This window comes from Aplidium turbinatum, chromosome 16 (assembly GCF_918807975.1).
Source record: "Aplidium turbinatum chromosome 16, kaAplTurb1.1, whole genome shotgun sequence".
In the NCBI taxonomy this organism is placed as follows: Eukaryota; Metazoa; Chordata; class Ascidiacea; order Aplousobranchia; family Polyclinidae; genus Aplidium; species Aplidium turbinatum.
Genome location: NC_137487.1, coordinates 9,811,092 through 9,835,779, shown reverse-complemented (window position 1 = coordinate 9,835,779; position 24,688 = coordinate 9,811,092). Strand labels below are relative to the sequence as shown.

The 24,688-nt window shown below is 38.3% G+C and overlaps 3 protein-coding genes across 3 annotated transcripts in view; all 3 read right to left on the bottom strand.

The window, feature by feature from the left end:
• Positions 1–8,683, bottom strand: part of LOC145785534 (uncharacterized) — a 28,858-nt gene extending 20,175 nt beyond the window's left edge. The window contains exons 1-5 of the mRNA XM_082597191.1: positions 8,666–8,683; positions 5,018–5,178; positions 4,410–4,520; positions 3,913–4,064; positions 581–743 (exon numbers count right to left, since the gene is read on the bottom strand). Coding sequence (XP_082453317.1) covers positions 581–743; positions 3,913–4,016 — 267 coding nt within the window. The 5' untranslated portion in view covers positions 4,017–4,064; positions 4,410–4,520; positions 5,018–5,178; positions 8,666–8,683. The remainder of the gene's footprint in view (positions 1–580; positions 744–3,912; positions 4,065–4,409; positions 4,521–5,017; positions 5,179–8,665) is intronic.
• Positions 4,371–15,909, bottom strand: LOC145785185 (uncharacterized). Its single transcript, XM_082596878.1, has 9 exons — positions 15,874–15,909; positions 10,962–11,135; positions 10,544–10,774; positions 9,871–10,100; positions 9,364–9,519; positions 9,018–9,125; positions 8,666–8,805; positions 5,018–5,178; positions 4,371–4,520 (listed from the first exon to the last, which is right to left on the bottom strand). Exons 2-9 carry the CDS (start codon positions 11,124–11,126, stop codon positions 4,371–4,373), a joined length of 1,341 nt encoding a protein of 446 aa, XP_082453004.1. The 5' UTR covers positions 11,127–11,135; positions 15,874–15,909.
• A 1,438-nt stretch (positions 15,910–17,347) lies between these two features.
• LOC145785184 (uncharacterized) lies at positions 17,348–21,037 on the bottom strand. Its single transcript, XM_082596877.1, has 9 exons — positions 21,001–21,037; positions 20,395–20,530; positions 20,035–20,265; positions 19,693–19,871; positions 19,031–19,161; positions 18,621–18,742; positions 18,134–18,257; positions 17,875–18,028; positions 17,348–17,413 (listed from the first exon to the last, which is right to left on the bottom strand). Exons 1-9 carry the CDS (start codon positions 21,031–21,033, stop codon positions 17,348–17,350), a joined length of 1,176 nt encoding a protein of 391 aa, XP_082453003.1. The 5' UTR covers positions 21,034–21,037.
• Positions 21,038–24,688: the final 3,651 nt, after the last annotated feature.

Genomic DNA, 24,688 nt, shown 5'->3' with positions numbered 1-24,688 from the left:
AGAAAGTTTTTGTTCGCCAATTTTACATTAATTAATGCGGTGGTAAAAATTGTGAAATGAGTTCTGGACTAAAGGTGACCAGTTCTTTATCGTTTCTGGACTAAAGGTGTTACGTCACTGTAGCGATTAAGGAATTTTCCAAAATGTATTTGCAAATCTCTTTTATAGCGTAACGAATAACTCACTACAATGCTTCGGATAAGAAAAGTAGGCTAATATAATAAATACTGCGTTGTCTCCATTTCGGCAAGTGTAATTTCGGAACATTGTGATTTGGCTCTGCTAAGACTTTGAAATGATCGTAAAACATGGGAGTTGATTGAGGAAAAAGTGTGCTTCATGAACAGAACTGGTCTGAAGTGAAACCGGCCAATAGCTGGATAAGAGAGAGACTGAAAACCATTCACTCGTCAGTTGTAAGAATAGCAGCTGATGATACAAACACCGCTGCAATAATCAATGCGAAAAACTATAGCACAATCAAAACTAAATTCCCAGTAAAAGGGCTGAAGGCCGTCGTAGAAAGAAAGAATTGATTAAAGAATAACAGAAGATTCAAAACAAAACTTAAGCTACTTACGCTTTGAGGTGTTCCTCCATTTACGCACCACGGCTTGCATTCCTGTATTACGCCATTTTTCTCTTCCGCAGCTCCACTAAGGGGTGGTGGCCCATACACAGACAGTCTATATTTTCCTCCACACAATTGACCATCATCGCCAGTGCATGTCATATCGCATTCACTGAATATAGCTTATAAGATGTTTGTATACTGGGAGGACAGTGGTAAAAGTTAGGGATAAGATTTCACAATAATTCAATTTTGATTCCCAAAATGTAAATTTCACGATTTTTTACCACAGACCGATAGGTCACTCGGGAGATATTTAAAAACAATAATCGTAAAAAGATGTGAGCCACATCCAGTGATGTACGCGCATACAAAAAATATTGACGCCGTCAGCGTAAACGCAAATGTTCGCAAAACCATACGCCGTATGTGTCAACGTAACTTGTAAAAAGAGTTGGCGGCGTCAGCGTCAGCGCATATTTATTTTACACAACATGCAGGGTTTATGTTATGTATATACGGTAAAGGGCACAGTTCCGCCAATTAGCGAAGCTCACGCTTTGGTTAGCGGATTAGCATTTTCGCTAATATTTAGAAATTTTAGCAGACTCGTTAGCGAAAGTAAATTTATTGGAAATCCGCTGATTTCTTTGTTGAAAGCTAACTTTTACATTAGCTGCGCACACCACTGTGTATACATAGGTCTACTCTACAGTGACAGTGTGAACATATATTCCATAATTACGCAAAGCTCTTCTTTCGAGCCTTGTTCTGCGCAAATTGTAATGGGTCATTGTCCAGGTAGCCAATTTGGCAATCTTGTTTTCGATGGTAATTGCAAGAGCAGAAAGCCTGTCACCTGCCACGGTTAAGCGCAGGATATTCTTGATCAGTTTCATTCTGCTGATGGTCCTTTCAGCACTGGCGACAGTAACTGGTGTGGTCGGTCAGAAGAATTCTGGTGCAAATGCAAAGATTCGGACATATCTCCTGAAGGCTGTTCTTGTACGTTAAAAAAATGCTTGCCGTGACAAGTCCTCTCTCTTTCTCGATGACATAAATAAAACGATTCAATTCCATTATTAGTTCGTTTTTATTTATTTTTTGCAGTGATTGTCCAGTTCCATTGTCAGCCCCATTAGCTCAGTGGTTACGTGCCCGCTTAAAACCACGCGGCGCAAGTTCGACTCTCAAGGTGTGCGCTTGAGCAACGCATTTTAGGACTGCTCTTTATTCAGCGGCACCTAATGAACAGATCAACATTCAGCGGCACCTAATAAAAGATCAACACCGATGGAAAAACTCTGCCCTTCTTCCGAAACCCTAAATATCTAGGGGTAGTCCTGGACAGGTCGCTCACTTACCGTCAACATTTGGAGTCACTACGCAAAACCTCAACACGCACAGCTTTGCTAAGGCGTCTGGCCGGCTCAGGCTGGGGAGCCGGAGTCGATACCCTGCGCATTGCCACCATGGCGCTACTTCACGCTCCAGCAGAATACTGTGCACCTGTCTGGAGCCGCAGTGCCCACTGCCATCAAATCGACACTGCCATAAACGACGCCTTGCGTATCGTGACAGGATGCCTGCGACCTACACCATCGAAAAATCTCCTTGTCCTTGCAGGCATCCAACCAGCTGAGCTTCGTCGCGAAGAAGTTATCCTGTCTCTTTCTCGTCGAGCTACGAACCCCAACCACTTGCTCCACTCAAGTCTCTATGAGTCTGTGAACGAGAAACCTCAGCGACTGAAATCGAGACACCCATTTGTACGTGCCGCACAACTCCTGATGAAAACCGCTGAAGACCAATCCATCAGTGCGGCTACCTGGGCGGACCACCAATGGAGCTCAGAGTGGAAGAAGAACTCCTCAAGACTCCAAAGTTTCATCTCCGACACCAGCAACCACCCAACCGGAATGCATTTGCCAAGGAAGGCCTGGGTGCGGCTCAACCGCCTGCGTACTGGCGTCGGACTATTCCGCTCCAACATGCACAAATGGGGGATGGCTCCATCCGCGATTTGTAAGTGTGGCAAGGAGGAACAAACCGTAGACCACACCATTTGTAATTGCGCCATCTACCATGCACCAAATGGTGTGCGTGGTCTGCGTGAACTGGATGACAAATCAATTGAATGGCTGCTCGACACCTGCCCAAACATCTAGACCACGTCGCCGCCACTGCCCAAGGGTGGTAAAAGGCAGAGCCCCTCGACCCTTGGAGTGGCGAAGAAGGTTCAAACGAAGAAGAAGAAGAATGGAATAATTTCCTGGTAACATCACTTCAATAATCAAAAAACTTCACTCTGTCAATCTCGGTAACCGGCCCTGCGTCAAGAGTCTCTATAAGTAGGCTATGCGAAACTACCAGGAATAACCAATCAGGCAATCAAGGCTTTGTCAGTCCGAGGATAAAGATTCAAAACCAACCAACCAACCATTTTTTCTGAGACACTTCTTCATGCTGCTAGCGTTGTACAGAAATTCAAACAACTTGTACCACTCCACGAGTTGGTCAAAGCGCAAAGAAACAGAAGACATGGCCTGGTTAGTGAGAACAAGAAAAGATTGCGATTTGACTTTTTCTTCAGCTGAAAGACGACTCGAATCATCAGCACATTCGTAACCAAACATTCTCTTCCTACGTCGTACCGTGTGATTTTGAAAACACCTGCTCAATACCAATAAGCTCTGCTATTTTGCGTTGCGTTTGTGACCACGTGGTTAGCCTATATCCTGTATTTCGATAGTCTTCCAAAAACTTCGGCGGAGGGGCCCTCATTCCTTGCGGGGCCCCCTCCGATCGGAGGATTCGTTGCTACGCCTCTGGGCGTAGCCTCAAGCGACAACTATCCAAAAAAATGTGGCCGTAAGCGTTAGCGCAAACAAAAAGTCTACGCCGCAAGTCTACGGCGTAGCATTTGTGGCGTACACGTACATCTCTGGCCACATCAAAGCATGTTTATTTCTTGCAATGCGGATGGAAAACCAAACAAGCATTATTATTAATATAATCATTAAAACGCATTCTGATTTGATTGGTAGGTACCGATATCAAATTATGTCGATGGTATTACACTAGTCAAATTCGTGATGGTAGGATTATGCCAAGGATAAATGATATTTATCCAAGCCACATATAGAAGCTACAACTGTAAGCATAATAATACGAAACACATATAAATCCCCACATTCTTAACTTATTACCACAACATATAGCTCAGGATACATATGATGAGTAACAATGAAGCTGCAGGTTATATTTTAAGTGTTAACTCAATAAATTAAAAAACATATTATAATAAAAAAAATTTGTTTAAACATCATTTCTCTACTTACGAATCCGCTTTTTGGGAGAACTTCCCCACAGCATCATTGCACCAACATTCGTTCGCATACTGAGTCCCTGAGTACTTGAAACCTTGAGAGCGACATTTCTTCATGCAAAAATCCGGAGTCAAGAGCAGTTTTTCTTCATCTGTGAGGCTTATCTACAGCACAGTTTAATCGTAATTAGTGGGCTTTTTGTTTGAAGCTGCAGAGGCTTAGTACTAGCCTCTGACAAACAGATAAAAGTTTTTTTTTTAATTTTTGAATGTATTTTGCAATCAAATGTAACTTTATATTAACTGAAATTTCTGAGTTTTCAAACCTTTTATAATTTATAAGTTCAAAATAAGCAGATGCTATCAAGGGGCTTCCATTGATATCATCCCTCCAGTTAGACTTTTACTTTTAATAAGCATCTACGGTACTTTATTGCTGCTACATTCGATGTACCAGTTTTAGGCTAATCATTAAATTAGCGGAATCGAATAAATGCTGAAATGTCTTACTTCACTTTGAAAATGTCTGTCGGTCGTATCTTCAAAGCAGCCAAGATAGACTTCATTGCCGTATACTGTGTTTGCAATATCTATTTCCTGTTGTCCTACGTAGGATTTGTCCTAGAAAGGCATAAGTAATTTTACCAATACACAGATGTTATAAGTTGAGATCATACCATTTTAACCATAAGGCAGAAGTTGTTGCAACTACACCAGGTGCAGTGTTAAAATTTTGTAACCCAATACTGGTAGATCACGCAGAAACTATGCGTTGCAGCAATCGGTGTCCGACGTTTTCTTCGTAAACAGTTCTTCGTAAAGCTATTCTTCGTAAGCAATTTTTCGTAAAACAATTCTTCGTAAACTTAATTCTTTGTAAAACAATTCTTCCCAAAGCATTTATTCGTGCATGCAATGGAGATTTGATGTATACGAAGAAATGCTTTACGAAAAATTCTTTTACGGATTTCATTTCACCAACAACTGTTTACGAACAATTGTTTTACGAAGAATTGCTTACGAAGAATTGCTTTACGAAGAATTGTTTACGAAGAATTCGCCTATAACCGCAGCAATCCATTGTGGGTTTACGAAAAGTGTAAATTGGAAGTAATTACCGGGAAAACAGCGTCATAAGTTTTTAAATAAGTATGTGAAGGGTATGCTCCGATAATCTCAACATAGTCAATTCTTATTCTTCCTCTTCCACCATCCCCACCACAAGCAACGTTTGCTCCGTGTCCACCTCTTCCTCCGTCCACAGAGATGTGGTTCAAGCCTGTGTGAGAAGTATCTTTTGAATTTTGTTTCAAATAAAACAAATAGCCTAACAGAGAAACTTGGCGCCTGATTGCCTCCAACCTTCGACGAGAGGAAGGGACTTAATGATGATGATGATGATGAAGGCAAATAATGATGATTAACAGCAAAATGCTTGGACGACTGATAAATCTAATTAACGAAATAAAACGGCCAAAATGTAGATAATAAATTCATGTTCAGCACGTATTTCAAAAACTAAACTGTTTTTATTTTCAATGCTTATTATCAATAGCAATGCTGATTATAAAATTTAACCAGAGCGGACAGTTAGCCTTACTTTGGTAAAATTAAAAGCAGACTTCTACTTGATATCAAGCATCGGTGGATCAGAACATAAGGTTCTCATTGCATAAATGCAAAAACAGGCCACTAGCAAGATACGTAAGGTGACCAGCCAGGGGCGTTAAGAGAAGGGTCTAGGTGGTACTTTTGGACCCGGGCCCGGAATATTTAGGGGGCCCGGATTTAAAAGATTCCCCGCGACTTCAAACATTATCAAGATCTTAATATAATCAGATCTAAAGGAATTGCCATCAGAGGTTAAAACAGCCACTTCAGCCGTCAGATGGTAAAGTACCGGGCCCCCTTCCAGGTATAGTGATTTCCCTAACCACAATTTTTTTTCAAAAACACGAAATATTTTTCTTCACCCACTCTTTAATTCTGAATATATATATTTTTTGGTGGTAGCCTAATCACTTCTAGCTACTTGCAAATCATAGCTATAGGAGGTGGGCGGGCAGGGGGGGTTGCTCCCCCGCTGAAAAAAAATGTCGCAAATTTGGGCAAAAATGTCAAAGTTATTTGGGCAAATCAATCTTATCACAATGTTTCGATGCCTCACCAATTAAAAAACTTTACATAATTGTTGAAATTTATGAGATGCATATTATCCAATGAATGTAAATGTATTATCACCGACTTTGAAAACTGTTGCATGTGGTATTGCAATCTGGGCAGAATGATAAGTTTCGATTCGACAACTGCAAAATAGAACACTCTGTAAAAATACAGTTGAGAAACAGAGGTAAGCTTATTACTGATATTCACTAACATGTAGGGCTGTAGGCTGCATCTCTTCATAGGTAAGATTTAAAAGCCTAGGCTACTGTGTACTGGTAACTTTACAAGGTTTTTTTGTTTTTTCTCAATATCCTACTAATGTAGTTGATTATAAAAATCATTTGGGCAAAAATGTCTAGTTATTTTGACAAATCAATTTTTACCATAAGTTTTCAACATTCTACCAGTTTAGTAACTTTATAGTGTTGCATTTGGTATAAAAAACATTTTGCTTTGAATGTAAAACAGAGTATCGACAATTTGAAAACTTTTATATTTGGTATTAAAATTTGGACAGAATAAGTTTCGATTCAGTATTTTCCGAAAAAAATGCAAAATAATGCTTCGGCAAGCTGAGATAAGCTTATTACAGATATTCATTAGAATATCACACTAGCCTACATTCCTTCATTGGTAGAATTTTGAAACCTTGCTGGGTTCTGGTGAACTTATGAAGTTTTTGTTTTTTCTTTATATCCCACTAATGTAGTTGTTTGTAAAAATATTTGGGCAAAAATATCCAATTATTGGATAAGTCAATTTTACCATGAGTTATGCTATGCTCGCAAAACTTGACTTAAATACTACAAGGATAGCTTATCATTTTTAGATATGGTCAAACAAAATAAGCATTTGTTATAAACTTTAATAAACAACAGTTGTGAGGCCACATAGTGTATACACCACTTTTGTGAGCATTGATCCCGGCCACTAACTGTATTTATGTTTAAAGTGAAAAAGTATATTAATTAAAAACAAGTCGTGAATTTTCCTGGATTTAATTTCATGTTTTTGTGAGCTATATTTTAACTGTTTTCTGTATTGAATTTTTTTGTATAAACTGCTGTTTGTCTTTGCCAGTCCTGGGTTGATATGCTCAGCTATTTAGTATCTATGACACAGTATTAGAGCAACAACAATCAAATATAAAGACATATGTTATGTTGTTTTGTCATCCAATTCATGACGTTAATATATCAGGCAATGTAAACAGTGCTATTTTGTGTCATGTTTTGGTAATGTGGTCTGTATTTTGTGGCAACGATTAAGTTTGAAGCTATTATCTGGGAGTCATTTTTCTTCAGTGCTTGTGATTTGAGTAGGCCTAGCAGCTTCATTGTGAAGTAAGATTATCTTTGTAATGATCTTCTGAAAAAACATTGACTATGATTATATTGTAATATAATATCAATATTTTTGGTATCAAAACTAGTTTTGTTCAAAGGTGGAAGTTTGATGCACATAGCATGGTAAACTGTCCAATTCTTTTCAGGCTGTAGGATTTGAAGCAGCATGGATTAAGTAATGTTACTGGTTTGATAAGTAGGCCTAAGCGGATTGTCATTTTAGTATTTTTCAATGCAAATTTACAAATATTGAGTCTTTGGACTATCTTTGAATTGATAAGATTGAGCTACTTTTGGTCAGGCCTTTTATTGAAGTTGGGCTGGAGATTTTTATATAATCTGGTGACATGAATATTCAGCAATTATTGTTATCCAGTTATTGGTAAAGTCTCAGTTCAAATTTTTTTGAATCCAGTTAGGCTTAATATATTGTATATTTTTTGTGATACATAAGAATGTTTTAATTTGATGGTTCATTTAATTGGGACACAGGCAGGTCTATGAACGTAGATTAAAGTAAGTTCAGCCTTGTTTTGCTGTTGTACGTGTTTTTTTTTGCTTGTATTTCGTACACGGCCAAGTTGATGACTCTCAGAGGTTGTGAATAATTTTGTATTTTTGAAAATATATATGCAAAGACAAAATTTGGGAAAATTATTTTCGCCCCCCAAAAATGTTTTACTCTCCTACGTCTAAGTACTCTACTTTACAAAGAATTAATTTCAGTCGAAAACTCCAACAATTTTAAACATATCGACGAAGATCGTGATTGAGAGCAAGGATTTTGCGGTTTATGGAGAAATCCCTAATGCGTAATTGCACAGTTGGGAAAATTCGTGGATACAACAAATCTTTGAGAATATATAATATAAATGATATTCCTCTTAATTTTCTACATTGAACGGCATGTGTCATCCTCATTTTAACAGCACATCAATAAAATTTTGTACACAACCTTTATATTCATAACATTGTCAATGAAGGGGGCCCGAAAATAAATGGGTAGCGGGCCCGAGAAATCCTGTCAACGGCCCTGTGACCAGCCTTTTTTTCTTGACCTCCTTTCCTTCAGTAACTGCGACCATGCAATTTTTACATCCTAGGTAGAGTTGAGCAATGTTTTTTAACAAAAAGCTTAAATCTAACATTGATAGTCGAACCAGGAACGCATGATGGAAAATCGAGTGTCTTATTTTCATTATATTAAAGAATCTATGTGATGACTTTACTAACTTATTTTATACGTTAACCCACCAACATTTACAACTTGTCCTCTCAAGTACAAGCTCCCTCCACTCCCACCACCTCCAGCGCCGGAGAAATCGTAACATGAGGTTGTTTCACCACCTTTGCAACCAATTTGATCTTCGCAAGCCGGAGGACATACATCACAACTGGTTGTACCACAAATAAAATTAGTCAATCAGTTAGTGCAAGCAAAAATGCAGTTGTTAGCCTGGAAAAACGGCGAGTAATGGCTTGCTTAATCTAGAAAGTGGCAACTGAAGTCGTTCACTTTACCATCAGACTGTAGAGATATAGCAGGTTGATGTACGGCACGCATGATAGAGAAATATGTAGGATAGGTTATTTGCGTTCTCCGTACCTCGTGCTAACGTCTCCAGTTCCTATATTTCCATTCGCTTCAACGTAACCAACAATCTCAATATTACGTAAAGCATCCAATCGAATTGCACCTCCACCGTTACCACCTCTGAAAGAATAAGTGTAAAGGTACTACTTAATGAAACAATAAAAAGAAAACTAAAAGTGTTTTGATCAACACATGAGATCATTATTGATTTTTAAACTAATTTATCGCTCATAAAGTAGATTATCGTAGATCTAAGTTAATCCGATATGTAGAGAACAACAAGTTGTGTTGCAGCAAAAATAGGTTTTAAATCAGCTTAATCAAACAGTAAAGCATTTCTCCATTCTCTTGTCCATACTTTCCGCCATGGGGGTTATCCTGTACCGAATTATCATTTCCCCCGCTTCCTCCACCTGATCCAAGATGAAGTGTACTCAACAAATCGTCTCCGTAAACTTTTCCTCCTTCTCCGCAATGAGTTACATCTTTTTCTGGTCTAAGCTTACACGTTCCTCTAAGTAATAAAAAAACACACCGGTACTATAGTATACAGTAAAGTGTAATGTGAAGAAAATGGTAGACAAGTCCATCGCCATCGAGTCATCGACCAGTCGTAAGTCACATCTCAACTTTTTGAAAGCATGACAATAACAAAAATTTTGAAACATTTATTCTTCCAGGTTCTGTCAAATATTGGAAAAGATTAGAATTCTTTCGGATAGTCATCATATAGACTGTTTTGTGTAAAGATTTTGTATGCATTGTTGGTGGTGGGCCACCAGGTATGAGAAGTATATCGACCCTTATATGCAACCTAAAACAAAATTCAAACCAGATTTCAGAAAATGTTAATTCAATAAAATACCCATTTGACCCATATCCTCCTCCACCACCAGGCTTTCCATGACCTTCAGTTCCATCATCTTCCCCACCACCACCACCGCCTCCTCCAAGGTTAGATGTAATGGTATGTTGGGCTGGGTATGGTCCAGAATAAGTTTCTCCTTGAAAACCCGATTCACGTCCAGTACTAGGTTCACCTCCACCTCGATATCCCTTACCAGTGGCGGTTAGAACCCCGTAGATGTTAATATCCTATCAAAAAACAAATGTCTAGCTAAGTTAAACTTACCACTAGAACTATTGCATTTGCCTATTGCTTATTATAGCTTGATTTAATCACTGCGTGTACCAGAAGTGGTTGTTGTCGTATCCAGGCTTACTCCCGGTACTTGAAAATTTACATCAAGTAAACGGGAAGGCAAGGAAGCCAATCTACGTATCCACTTTCACGCATGCCTTGAAGTGTCCTTCCAAAGACACAGCCCACAGCCACATGCTCTTAAGCGGTGTCAAACTCGAGTGCTGTCCCAACGCTCTCACCACTCGGCTATACCAGAAGTCATATTGTGTGTTGAGTGCACACGTAACTTACAGAATATCTAAGTTACTAATAGCTTGCTACTGTAAAAACATTTGTATAACTTTTGATCTCTGGTTACTTTGACACTTTAAATAAAAATTAAGACCTACTTTACCTTGGCATAGATCTCTACTTTTCCGCTTCCTTCAGATCCATCCCAAGCTCCCACACTGACCGTGTGGAACTCTGGAATAAGAAACCGTGAAATATTGCAGTGAACTCCACTAATTTGTTCTCCATCAGACACAGACCAGTCAGCTCCCATATGGTCTCTTCCTGCACATGGAGGATGTTTTGATTCACCAAAATCCCAATATCCAACTAAACCTTGGTTGAGAGCGTTGTTCTGTAAGCCAAATAAAATTAAAGCGTAGCTACAACAAAGTAAATACACTCTCAAGAATATGCAAAATTTTAGACCACGAAATTATATAACTTACACTCTACACTACAGCATAATCAACAAAGTTTCATGCCAAATTCAATAACAAAAGTACCAAACTAACAAGGACAGTTATTAGTTACACAAGTACCGTTGAAGAATCGTGTGCCAGATGTTCAGAAACATAACTTTGTGATATTTCCTCTGGAGTTAATGTTCTCTTCCATACTCTTAAGCTTTTTACTTCTCCATTAAAATAATTGCCACAACAACGTTCACCGCCAACGAAAAATCCGGAAGGGGAACCAGGGGTCATGTATCGGACCTATGATAAGATTTTGAAACCAAATAACTTATTAGGTTAACAAAACAAGATTTATCAGCAAAATAAAGCTGCAAGACTTGAACAAAGCTTAAAGAAAAGAATGTAATTTATTAATAATAAACTTGCGTGTGGTCAAAGTTCTCATTTGATGACCCTGGCACGTCAAAGTGAAACAAAATAAAGTTTCTCAAGTAAACGGCTTTGTCAATAAGCACTATAAGGAGCAAGATCTACCGTTTTTCAGTTTGCAGACCTGACGTATTTGGTAGTTCCAAATTATTGAAACAATGAATTACGAGTTACATGAATTGATGTAACAATAAGCCATATACATCGAATGTAGTAACTAATCACTTGGAACCTTGTCAGCCTGTTTCATCCTGATTGGGATCTTCAAAAGTTTCTTATTCAAACAGGTCTAGAATTGGATTCAAATGTGCAATATTTAGTTTGTACTAGCGGTAATTTTATTCAAATAGCATCCTGTTTGAATAATAACTATTAGTCAGGTTCGTTATATAATTTCATTCAAAATTTTTGGAGATTAGCAAACCTATACATTTTCGGAAAGCTTAGACCATGAGGAATCCGAAAAACGTTGATTACATTTGCAGAGATGCCCCCATGGCCGCCATTTTGAATTTTCAAAATGACCCCTGCAAAATATATATTTTGATATATCTCGGCTCCTAATAAACTTAGAAACTTTATGAAACATGCTAATTCTATATTTTAAGGGTCAAGAATTCCATTAGAAGCATACCTAGATACCAAGCGTTAACTACTTTGCAATTATCCGCCATATTAGTTTTCAAAATGGCCGCAGAAATTATATTTCGTTACATTACTACTTATATACAGTGTTACGTCGTATTTGTCCGTAATTAAGTATAAAAAATGAAAATAATGAAATGAAAAAGTACTTATTCGTATTTCTTCTCCGCGTACTGGAAAGGCACCACACATGGAACAATCAGTGCAGTGTATCAGGAAGCAAATGTTCCAGGAGAACTAGTCGCACCAAAGCTCGAACTTACTGCAGGTAAGAACTTATCAATCCTTCCATATCATGTGCCCATTAAGCCGTGTGCCAAGCCAAAACCAGAACTTGACAACAGAGCACGGAGGTTTGAGGCCAACACAACAGGTGTTGCTCAGTCAAATGAACTGACCCAGTTAGGGTGGGTCACAGCATCTACTTTGTCCAGAGCAAGAGAAAATGATGAACAGAGCAAGATCCCCGGATGGGCAGGATACAAGTCACTCATCTCATCTTGCCAACCACTCACTCACGTTGGTGCACTGCCCCTGCTACCTGAAGTTGCCACGAGTGGCCTACTATGCTGACTGTGATTCTACAAGTATCCCAGCTGAAGACGTTAGTCGTTGGTCAGGGGTACCCAACTGTGATAACCTTCGACATGGCTCTCTACGAAAAGGCAGTATAGTTGCTAAACGCACTGGTCGTTCTGAAAAGAGAAATTGTTTCCAGACTGGGTGAGCTGCATGCTGTGATGGCTGCACTAAGAGCTCTCGGAACTTCCATAGAGAACTCGGGGGTTGATGATGCCTAAATCGAAGCCGATGTGTATAGATCTGCGATCACAAGACAAATTCTCAAGTGTGCGCACTACAAGAGAACTCTTCGTGCACACATCCACACTTACATAGCTTTGTAAAACTGGCCTTGGATCAGTTTTTCACAGAGAAGCCACATCTGAAGATTATCTGCTCAAGATCAGCAGATAAGGTTCAGGAGGCATGTACATCGTTATCTGATAACAGAAACATTACTCTTGAATCCATCTCGACTGCTCATAACCATCTGGAACGAATCCTCATAAATAAAGATGTGATGCAGCAATCGAAAGCATGGGAAACGGAAAAGTCCTCTAATGCGATGTTCAAGTCAATGATGAACTATGTTCACTGTGTGGAAACGATCTTATTCTTTGTCGAGGCATCCCGGAATGAAGAATTCAATCTCCATTTGCAAGCTGGTGAGGAACTGAATAAGCCCTATACCGGATAAAGTACAAGCGCATTTGGCCACGGTATATTGCAGATATGCATGACCTGAAGATCAACCACCCAGAGACTTGGTGTGAACTTCAAGAAGGCAATGTGTCTGTTACCAAGTGTGAGATCCCATTTGTGTCGATTGGTACAGATCGTGCATGAGAGCAGTTCAACAAGATGATGAAAGTCCGCTCTGGACTAATTGGCATTTCTAACAACACGAATGCCCGGCAACGGTTTTTCCTGGCTGCACCAAAGATGTCGCACCTCTAAGAAAAGTTCAAAGAGCAGTTTGGAGACACTTCTTCCAAAAAAAAAGTCACCCTGAAGTACAACCAGCCATTGTCAGAAAAGAGCATGAAGCTGTTGACATGATAAAAGCTACCATACTGAGTCACGGAAATCCATTTGCAGTTGAAGGTGATGAGTTGTATAACTTCATCACATACGCATGTGTTCCACAAGAAAATGTCAAACAGATCCTGACCGTCGATGAGCAGGGACAACAGCTCTACAAAGAGTATGCTGCAGAACGCATTAATGGTGATGTCAGCTTATGGGCACCAGTTAAGAAGCAGAACAGCCCCATGTACATGTCAAGAAACAAGTAGGAAACAGTCAAGGTTCGTGACCAGTCGGTCGATCTGAAAGAAACAAAAGATCTCTACCGGCGCTTCATGGTCTTATCCAGATCAGGTCGGGACATTGACCAGAAGAACGCTATCGGTAACTATGAGTTCACCCTCACACCAAGAGCACTATTCGCTCCAGATGGATCAGTTCTACCATGCACTGATAATTCAAAGCTCATCCATTGCCTGCAGCATCTGGTTGAAACTGATGGAACAGAGCATGATGCGCATGAACCAGCATCGGGTGGACAGAGAGTTAACACTGCTAATGCAGAACTGTTACCATTGGCATCGCACATGAGTCAGAAAATTGCCATTGTCAATAGCATGGTGGTCGTCCAGAAGATGACAAAGAATAAGGAGCCATCACGACAGTCAAAGATCTTAGCCAACACTTCAATGACAAGCTCATGACGTTGACAGCAGAGTTTGACGAGATTATTCTGGTGTTCGACACGTAGGCTACAAGTCTGACTCTTTGAAACAGAAAACTAGAGCAAGACGACGAAAAGACAAAGATCCTGCCTAATACCAAATCATGGATGACACCAGAATCAAGCACACATCCCACTGAGTAGGTTCCTGTCCCATGACCAAACGAAAGCAGATTTGACACAGTATCTTGTAGAAGAATTAATCGGATACAACAAGCATTCTCCAAAGCTGGTGATAACTTCAGCGTCAGGCCACACCAGAAGCAATCGGAACATCACGTTTGAAGTGAACAATCACGAAGAAGCTGACACCTTGATAATCTGCCTCGCAGCATCACAGCGGAGTCTTGGTGCGCAGTTAGTCTTCTTCAGTCTGGACACAGACGTTCTTGCTGTTGCAAACTACGACCAACTCTGCAAACATTTGTCCATTTCCATGCTATCAGGTACACTAGTGATCGCACCAATATGGAGAGCTGTAGGACAAGAGAAGGCAAAAGCATTACCCGTATTTCATACTTTCAGTGGAGCTGATAATGTTGGCAGGTTCTCAGGATTGGATAAAACCAAGCGGTTTCAACAGTACTCGAAGGCAGGAATGGAAACAATCAGTGCACTAATACACTTACCTGAGGACAGCACACTATCTCCGAATGTTAAAGATATGCTGGCCAACTTTGTCTGCACGATGTACTGCCCAAAGGGTGTCCACATAAACAACAATCCAGAATTGAGATGGCACCTGTTTTGCAAGAACTTGGCGGAGAATCAAAACTTGCCTCCAACAATTGGTGCATTAGAGGAGCACGTTGAACGCGTGCGAGTTCAGAGTCGTGTCTGGTGCCACACCACTGTTATGTGGCAACAGCTCCTTGATCCACTTCGGCATGGCTACCATCAGCCTGAAAGTGGGATTTCACCTAACCCCACAAAGATTCTACCTGCACCACAAGCCATTATTTAGCCAGACCGATGCCAATTCAAAACCAACTGCTCAACCCAGAGATGTTCGTGTCGAAGGAACAACTTGACCTGCACCGACTTGCGCCTGTGTGGGATAGACTGCGAAAATGACGTTGACTGTAATGCTGGAAATAAGATTCAGGACAGCTGTTAGAAAATGTTTGTCCAAAATATGACAGTGGCGTGCAGGCTTGCTTCTAATGAATTCCTTAGTCAACATAACTTAGTACTAGCATGTTATTGCTGAATAAAGTCTATATCTCAACTAATAAGTAGTAATGTAACGAAATATAATTTCGGCGGCCGTTTTGAAAACCAATATGGCGGATAATTGCAAAGTGGTTAACGCTAGGTATCTAGGTATGCTTCTAATGGATTTCTTGACCCTTAAAACATAGAATTAGCATGTTTCATAAAGTTTCTAAGTTTATTAGGAGCCGAGATATATCAAAATATGTATTTTGCGGCGGCCATTTTAAAAATTCAAAATGACGGCCATGCGGACATCTCTGCAAATGTAATCAACATTTTTCGGATTCCTCATGATCTAAGATTTCCGAAAATGTATAGGTTTGCTAATCTCCAAAAAATTTGAACGAAACTCTTTTTTTGACATAGTGAACCTGACTATATCTGAAAATCTCGTATATACAAAAAACATAGTAAAATCAAACAATTATAAAAGCTTACATCAGCGCTACCAATAAGATTTCCGTCCACATAGAATTTAGCAGTTTGGCCGTCTGATGTCTTAGTCAAGTAGTACCACCGGTTGACCTCTATGGCTGCATCATGTCGTATCGAGGCAGTACAATCATTTGGTGGATCGTAAAATGCTTTGAAATGTCCTCCTTCAATTCCAATTCCCCAATCTTTGCATTGGTCGAACCCTCCAGCAATGGCCTTCATTAAGATCCATGGTTTAGGTTGATTACAAAATATTCTGCACATTTTATACCAATTTTCTCAAAATTATGATAAGTTCTTCATGTAGCAGTGACTTTTTAATGAGTTTTCTTTTCATTGTAAGTATTAAATTTCAAGAAAATATTTCCATTTGAAAATTTAAGTATTGTTATGAAGAAGGAAATCTGAGGCAAAGTCAGGCTGTCTCAAAAACAAATGTCATTGTGTTATAACTTATAACTAGGGCCATTTTTATTTTGATCTAAAAAAAAAATTTTGACTTTATTTTTATCAAATTTTGACTTTAGTTTAACCTAACGAAATTGCTTGCTTTTAGAGGCCACAGTTCTTCCTTGAATTGATACCAGTTACTCAAACATGAAATTTTGTCGATTACAGACCCAAACGTGTTCAATAAAAGTTTGCCTTGATTGCGATGCTTGTTGTCGGTCCAATCCAGCTTGATGGCGTTTACTTTTCCTGTGGCTTTCAACAAAATACATTTTCTCGCACTTCACTATAAACTCGCAAAAATTGCACCTTAAATCATCCCCGGGAGTTGCATCAAATTCAGCAGGAAAATCTCAACAAATCTGTCTAACTTTTTCTGAAGACTATTTGGCTTGCTTAGGCATTTTTGTATTACAGAATGTCAGTTGATTATTCCTAAAATCCAAACTGTTGATCTTCGAAAAGACCACGTTTGTGAAGAGGAAGTGTTTTATAAGAATTATTTAAATACGTAACAATGAATAAACAATCGACAATTTGCAATAAAAGTTACTGCTGATCCAATTAGGCATTGTGATATATTTCCTGCTTTTATGTGTTAATATGGTTTAATTGTGTCGCAGTTCCTGATTTGCAATGCTTCTACGAGGATTTTGAAAAAAATTACTTTCAAGAAACACAAAAAGTTTGTCAAGAGCCATAATTTGACAAATTTTGACTTTATTGAAAATTTTGACTTTATTGAAAATTTTGACTTTATTGAAAATTTTGACTTTATTGTTAATTTTGGCCTATAAACTTCTTAGAAATAGTCCCACAGGTGTTGAAAACAACTTCATTCTTTGATTTGTGGGCAGACGAAGTCCTTAAAAAATTTTGACTTTATTGACTTTTGCGGGCCCTACTTATAACAAATTTTTAACATGCCAATTTGTTTCAAAAAGTAGCAAAAACGGTAGGACTAAAAAATAGCCTACTAATATTTTATATTAACCAGATAACTGAAATGAAAACTTCAGATCACAGCTCACATGTCGTCCATCTGCACTTGGATCGAATGCTCTAACCCAAACTTCCATCGAATAAATAGGACCTGGATTCCACGCACCAAGGTCAATGTATGAGTCAAACCCGTCTAAAACAGCTGCACAATGTGCACATGCAAACGGTGGCCCAACCTATGACAATATTTCAAATTAAAATAGCCTACCTAACTACCTAAAAACTAATATGGATAATGCCGAAGTAGACCTACATCCTGTAAGTTATTTTGAAAAGAATCTTTAGAACCATTGCAAAAAGTTACTGAAAAAAGTTAAAATTGAGTTTGGCAGATAATAAGTTTGCCCCAGTAGGCTACGGGTCACTTAGTAAGGCTGGTTTAGCTTGTCCACGGATATCAGTCGTGTTCGTCCATGATTCGTCTTAACTTTGCATGTCTAATTTAAGCCAAGACCTATATCATGTTTGTATTTCTGCTTCGATAACAAAAAATAATAATTTGACATACATTAAAACATCAAGACCATTTAAAAGAGTTTACCGTAGAATCACCTGATTGGTTTCAACACATCTAGAGTATGACGTGTCTTGATAAACAAACGGGAATTGACAGTTTTCGTTAGACCCAGTCCCGCCAGATGTCGCTACAACATGAGTAGGAACGCCAACGCAAGAACCTCCATTGAGACAAGCGGGAGCGTTGTTTCTTCAAGCAAAAAGAGACAAGTCATTAATTGTTAGTTTAAAAAGCTGTTTATTTTGTTTATGGAATGATTAAAAACATACGGTAATAAACATTACCGGTACTCACTTATCTTCATAATAAGCACAGTAGTCAAAACTTTCACAAGTACTTCCGTAATATCCTTCTGGACAGGAGCACAATCCAGAAGCATGGATGCAGACACCGCCATTTTTACATCCACAATCAGCCACTAAACATCATTAAAAATTATGAGTTTCAATTAACCTTTACATTTCTGTGGAATTTAAAAAGAGACTATTGAGCTATCGGTCGGTTTAAATGGGCGATTGTTCGTATTTTTCTAGAACATCTTATTCTTTATAAAAAATCATTCTTTTACCCAGATGGAACAAAATTGTTGCACCAAATTTCATGCCAATCAACGTTTTGTTTCGTTACAAATAATAAACGTTCCAAACCAGCTGTGATGAATGCAAAGAGAACACACTCTTTGACAAGGCGGTTCACAGGCCGTTCAGTGTAGTCCAAAAAATATTGCTTTTGGAAAACAAAATACATCACTTGAAGACAACGCAATCTTGTAAACACTTACGCAGACAACGCGCTTGTACTTTGCATCCATTGGGTGTGGTTGCACAATAATCTTGTCGGCATGTGTAAGGTGTTGTAGTGTTGTCAACAATTCCATGTCCATAAGTTACTTTTTGATACCACCTGTTGCATACATAAGAGTACGTAATAATAAATGTTGGCTGTGTCTACGTGAAATAGGCTACATTAAAACTAAAAGCAATTATCTGTAGACCTGCTATTGTTTGACTTTTTGCTTTCAGATAATTACCAAATAGCCCATATATATTGTCACTAGAGTGTGACTGAAATATGGCTTTTGGTCAGACCTTTGTAAAAAGGTAATGTCACAAAGAAGCATTTAGTACGAATGAAGTTAGAAAACCCCAAATTTGTAAGTTACCAATTAAGGTGAGACTTAGCTTTCCTTACCAATCCAAGGACATGCAGCCTGTCATTACCGAGTGCTCTGGACACTGAACTATAGCGTTGTGCATGTCCGTGCTTTCCACGTTGATGAGTCGCTGGTAAGACGGGTCGTATTCCAAGCAGGTCACTATACCCTACGCCAGGAAATCACAATATTCTACCAATTTTTTTGCGGAAAAGCAAATTAAAAAAAAAAAAACTAATGACACTATAGGACACCAGCAAGTCCACAATACAGTCTAATACCTTTACAATAAACTGTATATTGTAGGCTAGAATGGTTGGTGAATAAAAAAACAGACTCTATCAGTTTATCATAGTTCGTTGAAGTAGCTTAAAGCCAGTTGGAAAGAGGATAGGCAGAATCTTTTCAAAGGAATGCGTGAGTTAAAAATGTTATTTTGTCCAGTTTATGATTTTTAAAATGTTATTTTTCAGTAAATGTTTTAATTTTTAGTGCCGCTTGATTGTGGGAAACTTTATCCCGCATTAAAAAAACCTTTCTGGAGCAATTTGACATTTTCTCATACTTGTAAGAACTCTAAGTAACCGACACAGGTCATGTCAATTTTCCACTTGTACTTTAAGTGTTAATGCTTGTAAATTATTCTATCTCCTAATTAATAGCATGCGAGCTGACAAGTGTTTAACTGCCATCGACTTACCTTACTCTGTTGTCCTTGCCCAGAGTTTGTCACTCTGCATTCATCTGCTTCAAACCAAGCTCCATCGCAATACCTTTCCTTGCATTCACATTCAACCGCCATCATCCCAGGTGGACAAGACACATACGCTGTGTCGTCGTCCGCGGAAGACGTTGCTTCACTAGTGAAAGTTAAGGGTTCTAAATAATAACCAATAAAGCATAAACTATAATGATGTCAGCATTTGACACATCAATGGGGTTTGAAAATTGAAAAATTGTTTACTTTTTACTTGGCTTATTTCATAAAAATTACACCTAGGAAAGCTTTTAACCTTTGGAAGTACAGTACACCATGTATCACCTTCGACAACTTCGCAGTATACTCCAACATATCCCAGTTGGCACATGCAAAGAAACTGATCGACATCTGTAGCCACGCAAACAGCGTCATTATAACAGGGTGATGGAGTGTTCAAACAGGGATGAGTGGAAATAATATCAAGTTTAATCAGTTGGGCATCATTGTAGTTGAGTGTGGGGTAGCAACTTCCTGGATATCCGCCGCAGTAGCCATCAACTTTCTGACTCATCCCTAAAAGTAATGCAGATTTAGGAAAAGTAACTTAGGTCATTTACTTTAAACCTAATGAACAAGTTGGTTAGTTCTGTTGGAACATAGTGAGCTGACTAAATCCCCGGTTAAGAAAGAAAATTTTCTTACCAGTTCTATAGACAGAATTCCTCCAGACTCCTCCACACATTTCTTGAGGATCACCAACACAAGGCATATTGCAATCCGTCTCGTTTGCTTTTCCAAAATTTCCGTAAGTATGACCGCAATAACATTCCTTGGAATACTGAGGGGGAAAAGAAAATACAAAGTCTTTTATGAAAATTATTTTGCAAATTTACCTTTAACTTTGAATGAAAGTTTTGCTATTTCTAATTTGTTTCTTTGTTATTGCTGCAATAAAATAAAAAGAAACAGTATTTTAATTATATAACAACGTTTTTGTCTTGTAAGGATTGACCTGATAACTTGCGGTCAATAAGTTCATAGTATTAGTACAATTACTGACTCCGTTTATATTGACACGATCGAATACTCCAGGGCATGTCAATTTTTTTATCTACGATATATACATGCAATAAAACATTTAAAACAATCAAAAGCACTGAGAAAACGTCACAGAAATCATTTTTGCAGTGATAAAATGTGGTAAACACACATAGCCAATTGCAGCTAATTGTTTTTATAGACAAAATCGTACTTGGGTTCTGAATACGTTATAAATACGATTGATTGCTTCAACAAACAATGTCTTACTTGGGTTCCAGCGTATTCGAACCCCCCGGCCATGCAGTGTTGGCTGCAAATACTTCCTGTCATGCCATCATCATGTAGCACTAACTCTGGGAGGTCTCGTGGTCCTTCATCGATGTAACACCCCAGATAACCTGATAGACACAAAAATAAACAATTTCGAGAATTCTACAGCTATACTTTTATGGTTAACTGATGTTAAAAATAAACTTTGACGTACAAATTATGCATAATTTTCATACGAGAAAGGTAAACAAGCCTGAGAAAGGCTTAATAAAGTAATGACGCACGAATTAAATTCATTAATATTTTAGGATAGAACTCACTTTTGGAATATATCATAGGTTTGCCTTCAGAGTTGTCTCCATTTGCAAACGTCCCTTGCCATTTCCAAGTCATTTCTTTGTTTACTATCCAAGGTGTTCCAGTTAAATCGATTGAGAATTGTCCAAACGGACTGCACTGAGATCCATAGCTGTGCTTGTCGCCGGCTGTGCCATATCTGATAAAATTTATGTCAAAATGTAATTCCTGATTGCTTGTATGCCTATGACGCTTTATACAAAACACTAAACTAAACAAGCAATTCGGGTAAGCCACCATTCATGACCAAATGATACGTATTCTTTGCAAAGGCTTTCTTCATGGTCTTCTAAATAGTAGCACCTGGACTGGAAACTCAGTGGGCAACATGAGGTCAAACAGTTGGTACAACAGTTGGCCAACAGTGGGCCAACAGCCAAGTAACTAACCCTGTTGGTCCACTGTTGGTCAACTGTTGTACCAACTGTTTGGCCTCATGTTGCCCACTGAGTTTCCAGTCCAGATGCTACTATTTAGAAGTCCATGGCTTTCTTGTAGCCTTCGTATATGGCAAGGCTGCGTCAAGCAAATTTATCGCTTTTCAGACCATTAGGCATGAGACAACTCAGCAAGCGCTTTAATTCAGCAAGCGCTTTAACTCAGCATGTACATTTTAGCTACTGCCCCAGTCAGCAAATGAGATTTTTACCTAGCATCGAACTTGCTTGATCATTGCTTGCTAAACTGATTTTGCTGACTTGTGACATTCCAAATTTCGGTTTGCTCAGTTGTTACTTTCTCAGCTTCATCATTTTCAAACTATCTAAAATATTGCTAGTTCAGTCGTCACTTGCTCAACTATCATTTGCTCAGTGCACAACTGCTGAGTTGTAGCATAGGTTGTAGGAGACTCGAATTTATCTTCGATGTAGCAACGGCTTTCAGCAGCATATTTTGCCTTAACTTTTGTTTTAAACAAGAATTGTTTATCTATGCATAAACAAAGCGCAAAACAAGTTAATTTCAGAGTTGTTTGCAATCCTTACGTTTAAATAACTATTTTTTGATTAATTTGTGTAATTTGATACATGCTTTTATTCTTTGCTATTATGTTAACACCCTCGAGTAGGTTTTTTTAGTATGAATTTGCCTATTATAGAAATGGAATGATTTGAGTTATAAAAGTAAGTCTTTGGTTGAAGAGGAGAATATTACATTATCGATATTTGAAGAGCTAATTTTTGCAAAAACGGAACACCAATATACTAACAAGCTGCTTTGTTATAAGATAAAAGAAATGATCAGATATTTAAGATAAACTCTTACTTTATTTGTTTTCCTGTTCCGATTGTGAAAGAAAAAGAAAAGTCGTCAATGGACACGGCTCTTCCTTTTGGATCAAACAAGAGTTTTTCGTACTCAGTTCGTCCTCCTTCACTGTATAACTGATCAGGAACCTCCTCCAACGTACACGAAGTTGTAGAACCTGGAACCAAAAATTAAATTAATGACGTGAAAAATTGATAGTGAAAACATGTTGGTAGGCTAAATTTTCCAAAGCTGCAGAGAAGAATTTCTAAAATCTAATTCAGTCAATTTTAAAGTTGAAATTTGTCGTGGCATCTAGCATCATGCCTGTTCGTTGAAGATTTAAATAAAATAGACGGAAATGCAATGAAGCCAATCTTACTGGATATCTTCAAGGAGGTCTTGGAAAATCATATAGTTTTGATGGACGTTGAACCGACGTATTTTTACGTCGATGAGACGTTCACCAGATGCTATCCACGCACGAGCATAAGTTACTTAGTTTTACTTTTATTGAATCAACACATCTTTGACTTTTAGATTTCCATCCAGCCTTAAGTGAAATCACGGTGTAAACAACAAAATCAAAAAGGTTTCCTTTAATGGGCAAAAATGGAAGCCAACGCCTTCGAAATTGTTTAAATGTTGCAAAAAGGTTGTGCTAAATTTGTTTTGCAAGTAGGCTACTTTCAGACAGCAGAAGCCACAACTACATCTTTTCAAATCATAATATGAAGTGATGTGAAAAGAGAAGCTTTGCTAGCCTGTAGGTGGGTAGGCTTAATTAGCTTTAGGCGTAAGTCAAGCGAGATTAGCATTAGGCAAAGCAAATGAGAACTCAATGCAAATGGTTCAACTTTTTGAATGAAATTTCTGTTTCTGATTGTTGAAGTACAATTATCACTGTATAATTTTGCAGTTATCACAAACAATAGGAGGGTTGTGAAACTGTTAACCTATGACAACTAAACAATTATATGACTTATAAGACTGATTAGAACTTTAAAAGTTAGGCTATCAATTTGGAAATCAAGGAGAACATGGGACCTAACATCTAAGAAACTTGACATAGATACTTGACATTAGTGCGTTGCAAATTTTTTCTTTCTTCTGATGTGTTATACAATTTTTGCATTAAAAAGTGGCGTGCCGTATTAAACCGATAAAACCGTTAATACTCAACATCAACATAAAACCGTTAAAGTCAACTACTCTATTTTTACTAACCGACATATTGATAGAACTCTCCAAAATTAACACTTCTTCCACTGTGTAATGTTAAATATTCTTTGGGAATATTTTGAGAATTCGGTGCCATTTCTGTGCAATAGACTTGAATTCCTATTCCACTGCCATGTAGTTTTACAAAGTAATATCCATCAACCAATGAATCTTTTACATCGGTTGGAGTATTGTCTTTCAGTTCTTGACATGTTTCATAGACTTTGATTCCATTTCCAAAGAAAAAAATATTCAAAAATAATACGGATCCAATAGCAAATATGTAGCTTCTCATTTTGACAACTTCACTTTTGTATAGCTACAAATTCATGATCAAACAAAATTTCTGCATCAGCTACAGAGATACAAACCTCAACATTTAGGTGTAGTAGAAATAGCCTATGTGCAGTATGTCAATGGCAAAATATCCTATAACTTATCAGCTTCTTTTCAGCAGAAATTTTTAGGCATTGTAATGTTGGCTTGACGATGTGTCAGTTTAAACTAATAAAAATATGCTGAATAGTACCTGGCTGCCGGATTCAGACTCCGTAAATGAAAAAATAGCAAGATAAGCGACAAGTTTAATTATTAGGAGTAGCGTTGATAAGGAGGTCCAGGGATACTAACTGGATACTTTTAGATGGGATGAATTTAAGGCACCTTTTCAAGGGCCTACGAACATGAAGAAACCACGACGTATTCGTTGGATATTGTCCGATTTTTTAGAAGTGTTTTGATTTGGGGCCCGAGAATTTTCTTGCTATCAGGCCAAAATTATTCTCTCAACGGCCCTGACAGTTGAGCTTTGTAACGAAACAACGCCCTACCGCAGCTCACCGTCTAGCGCCCTGGATAA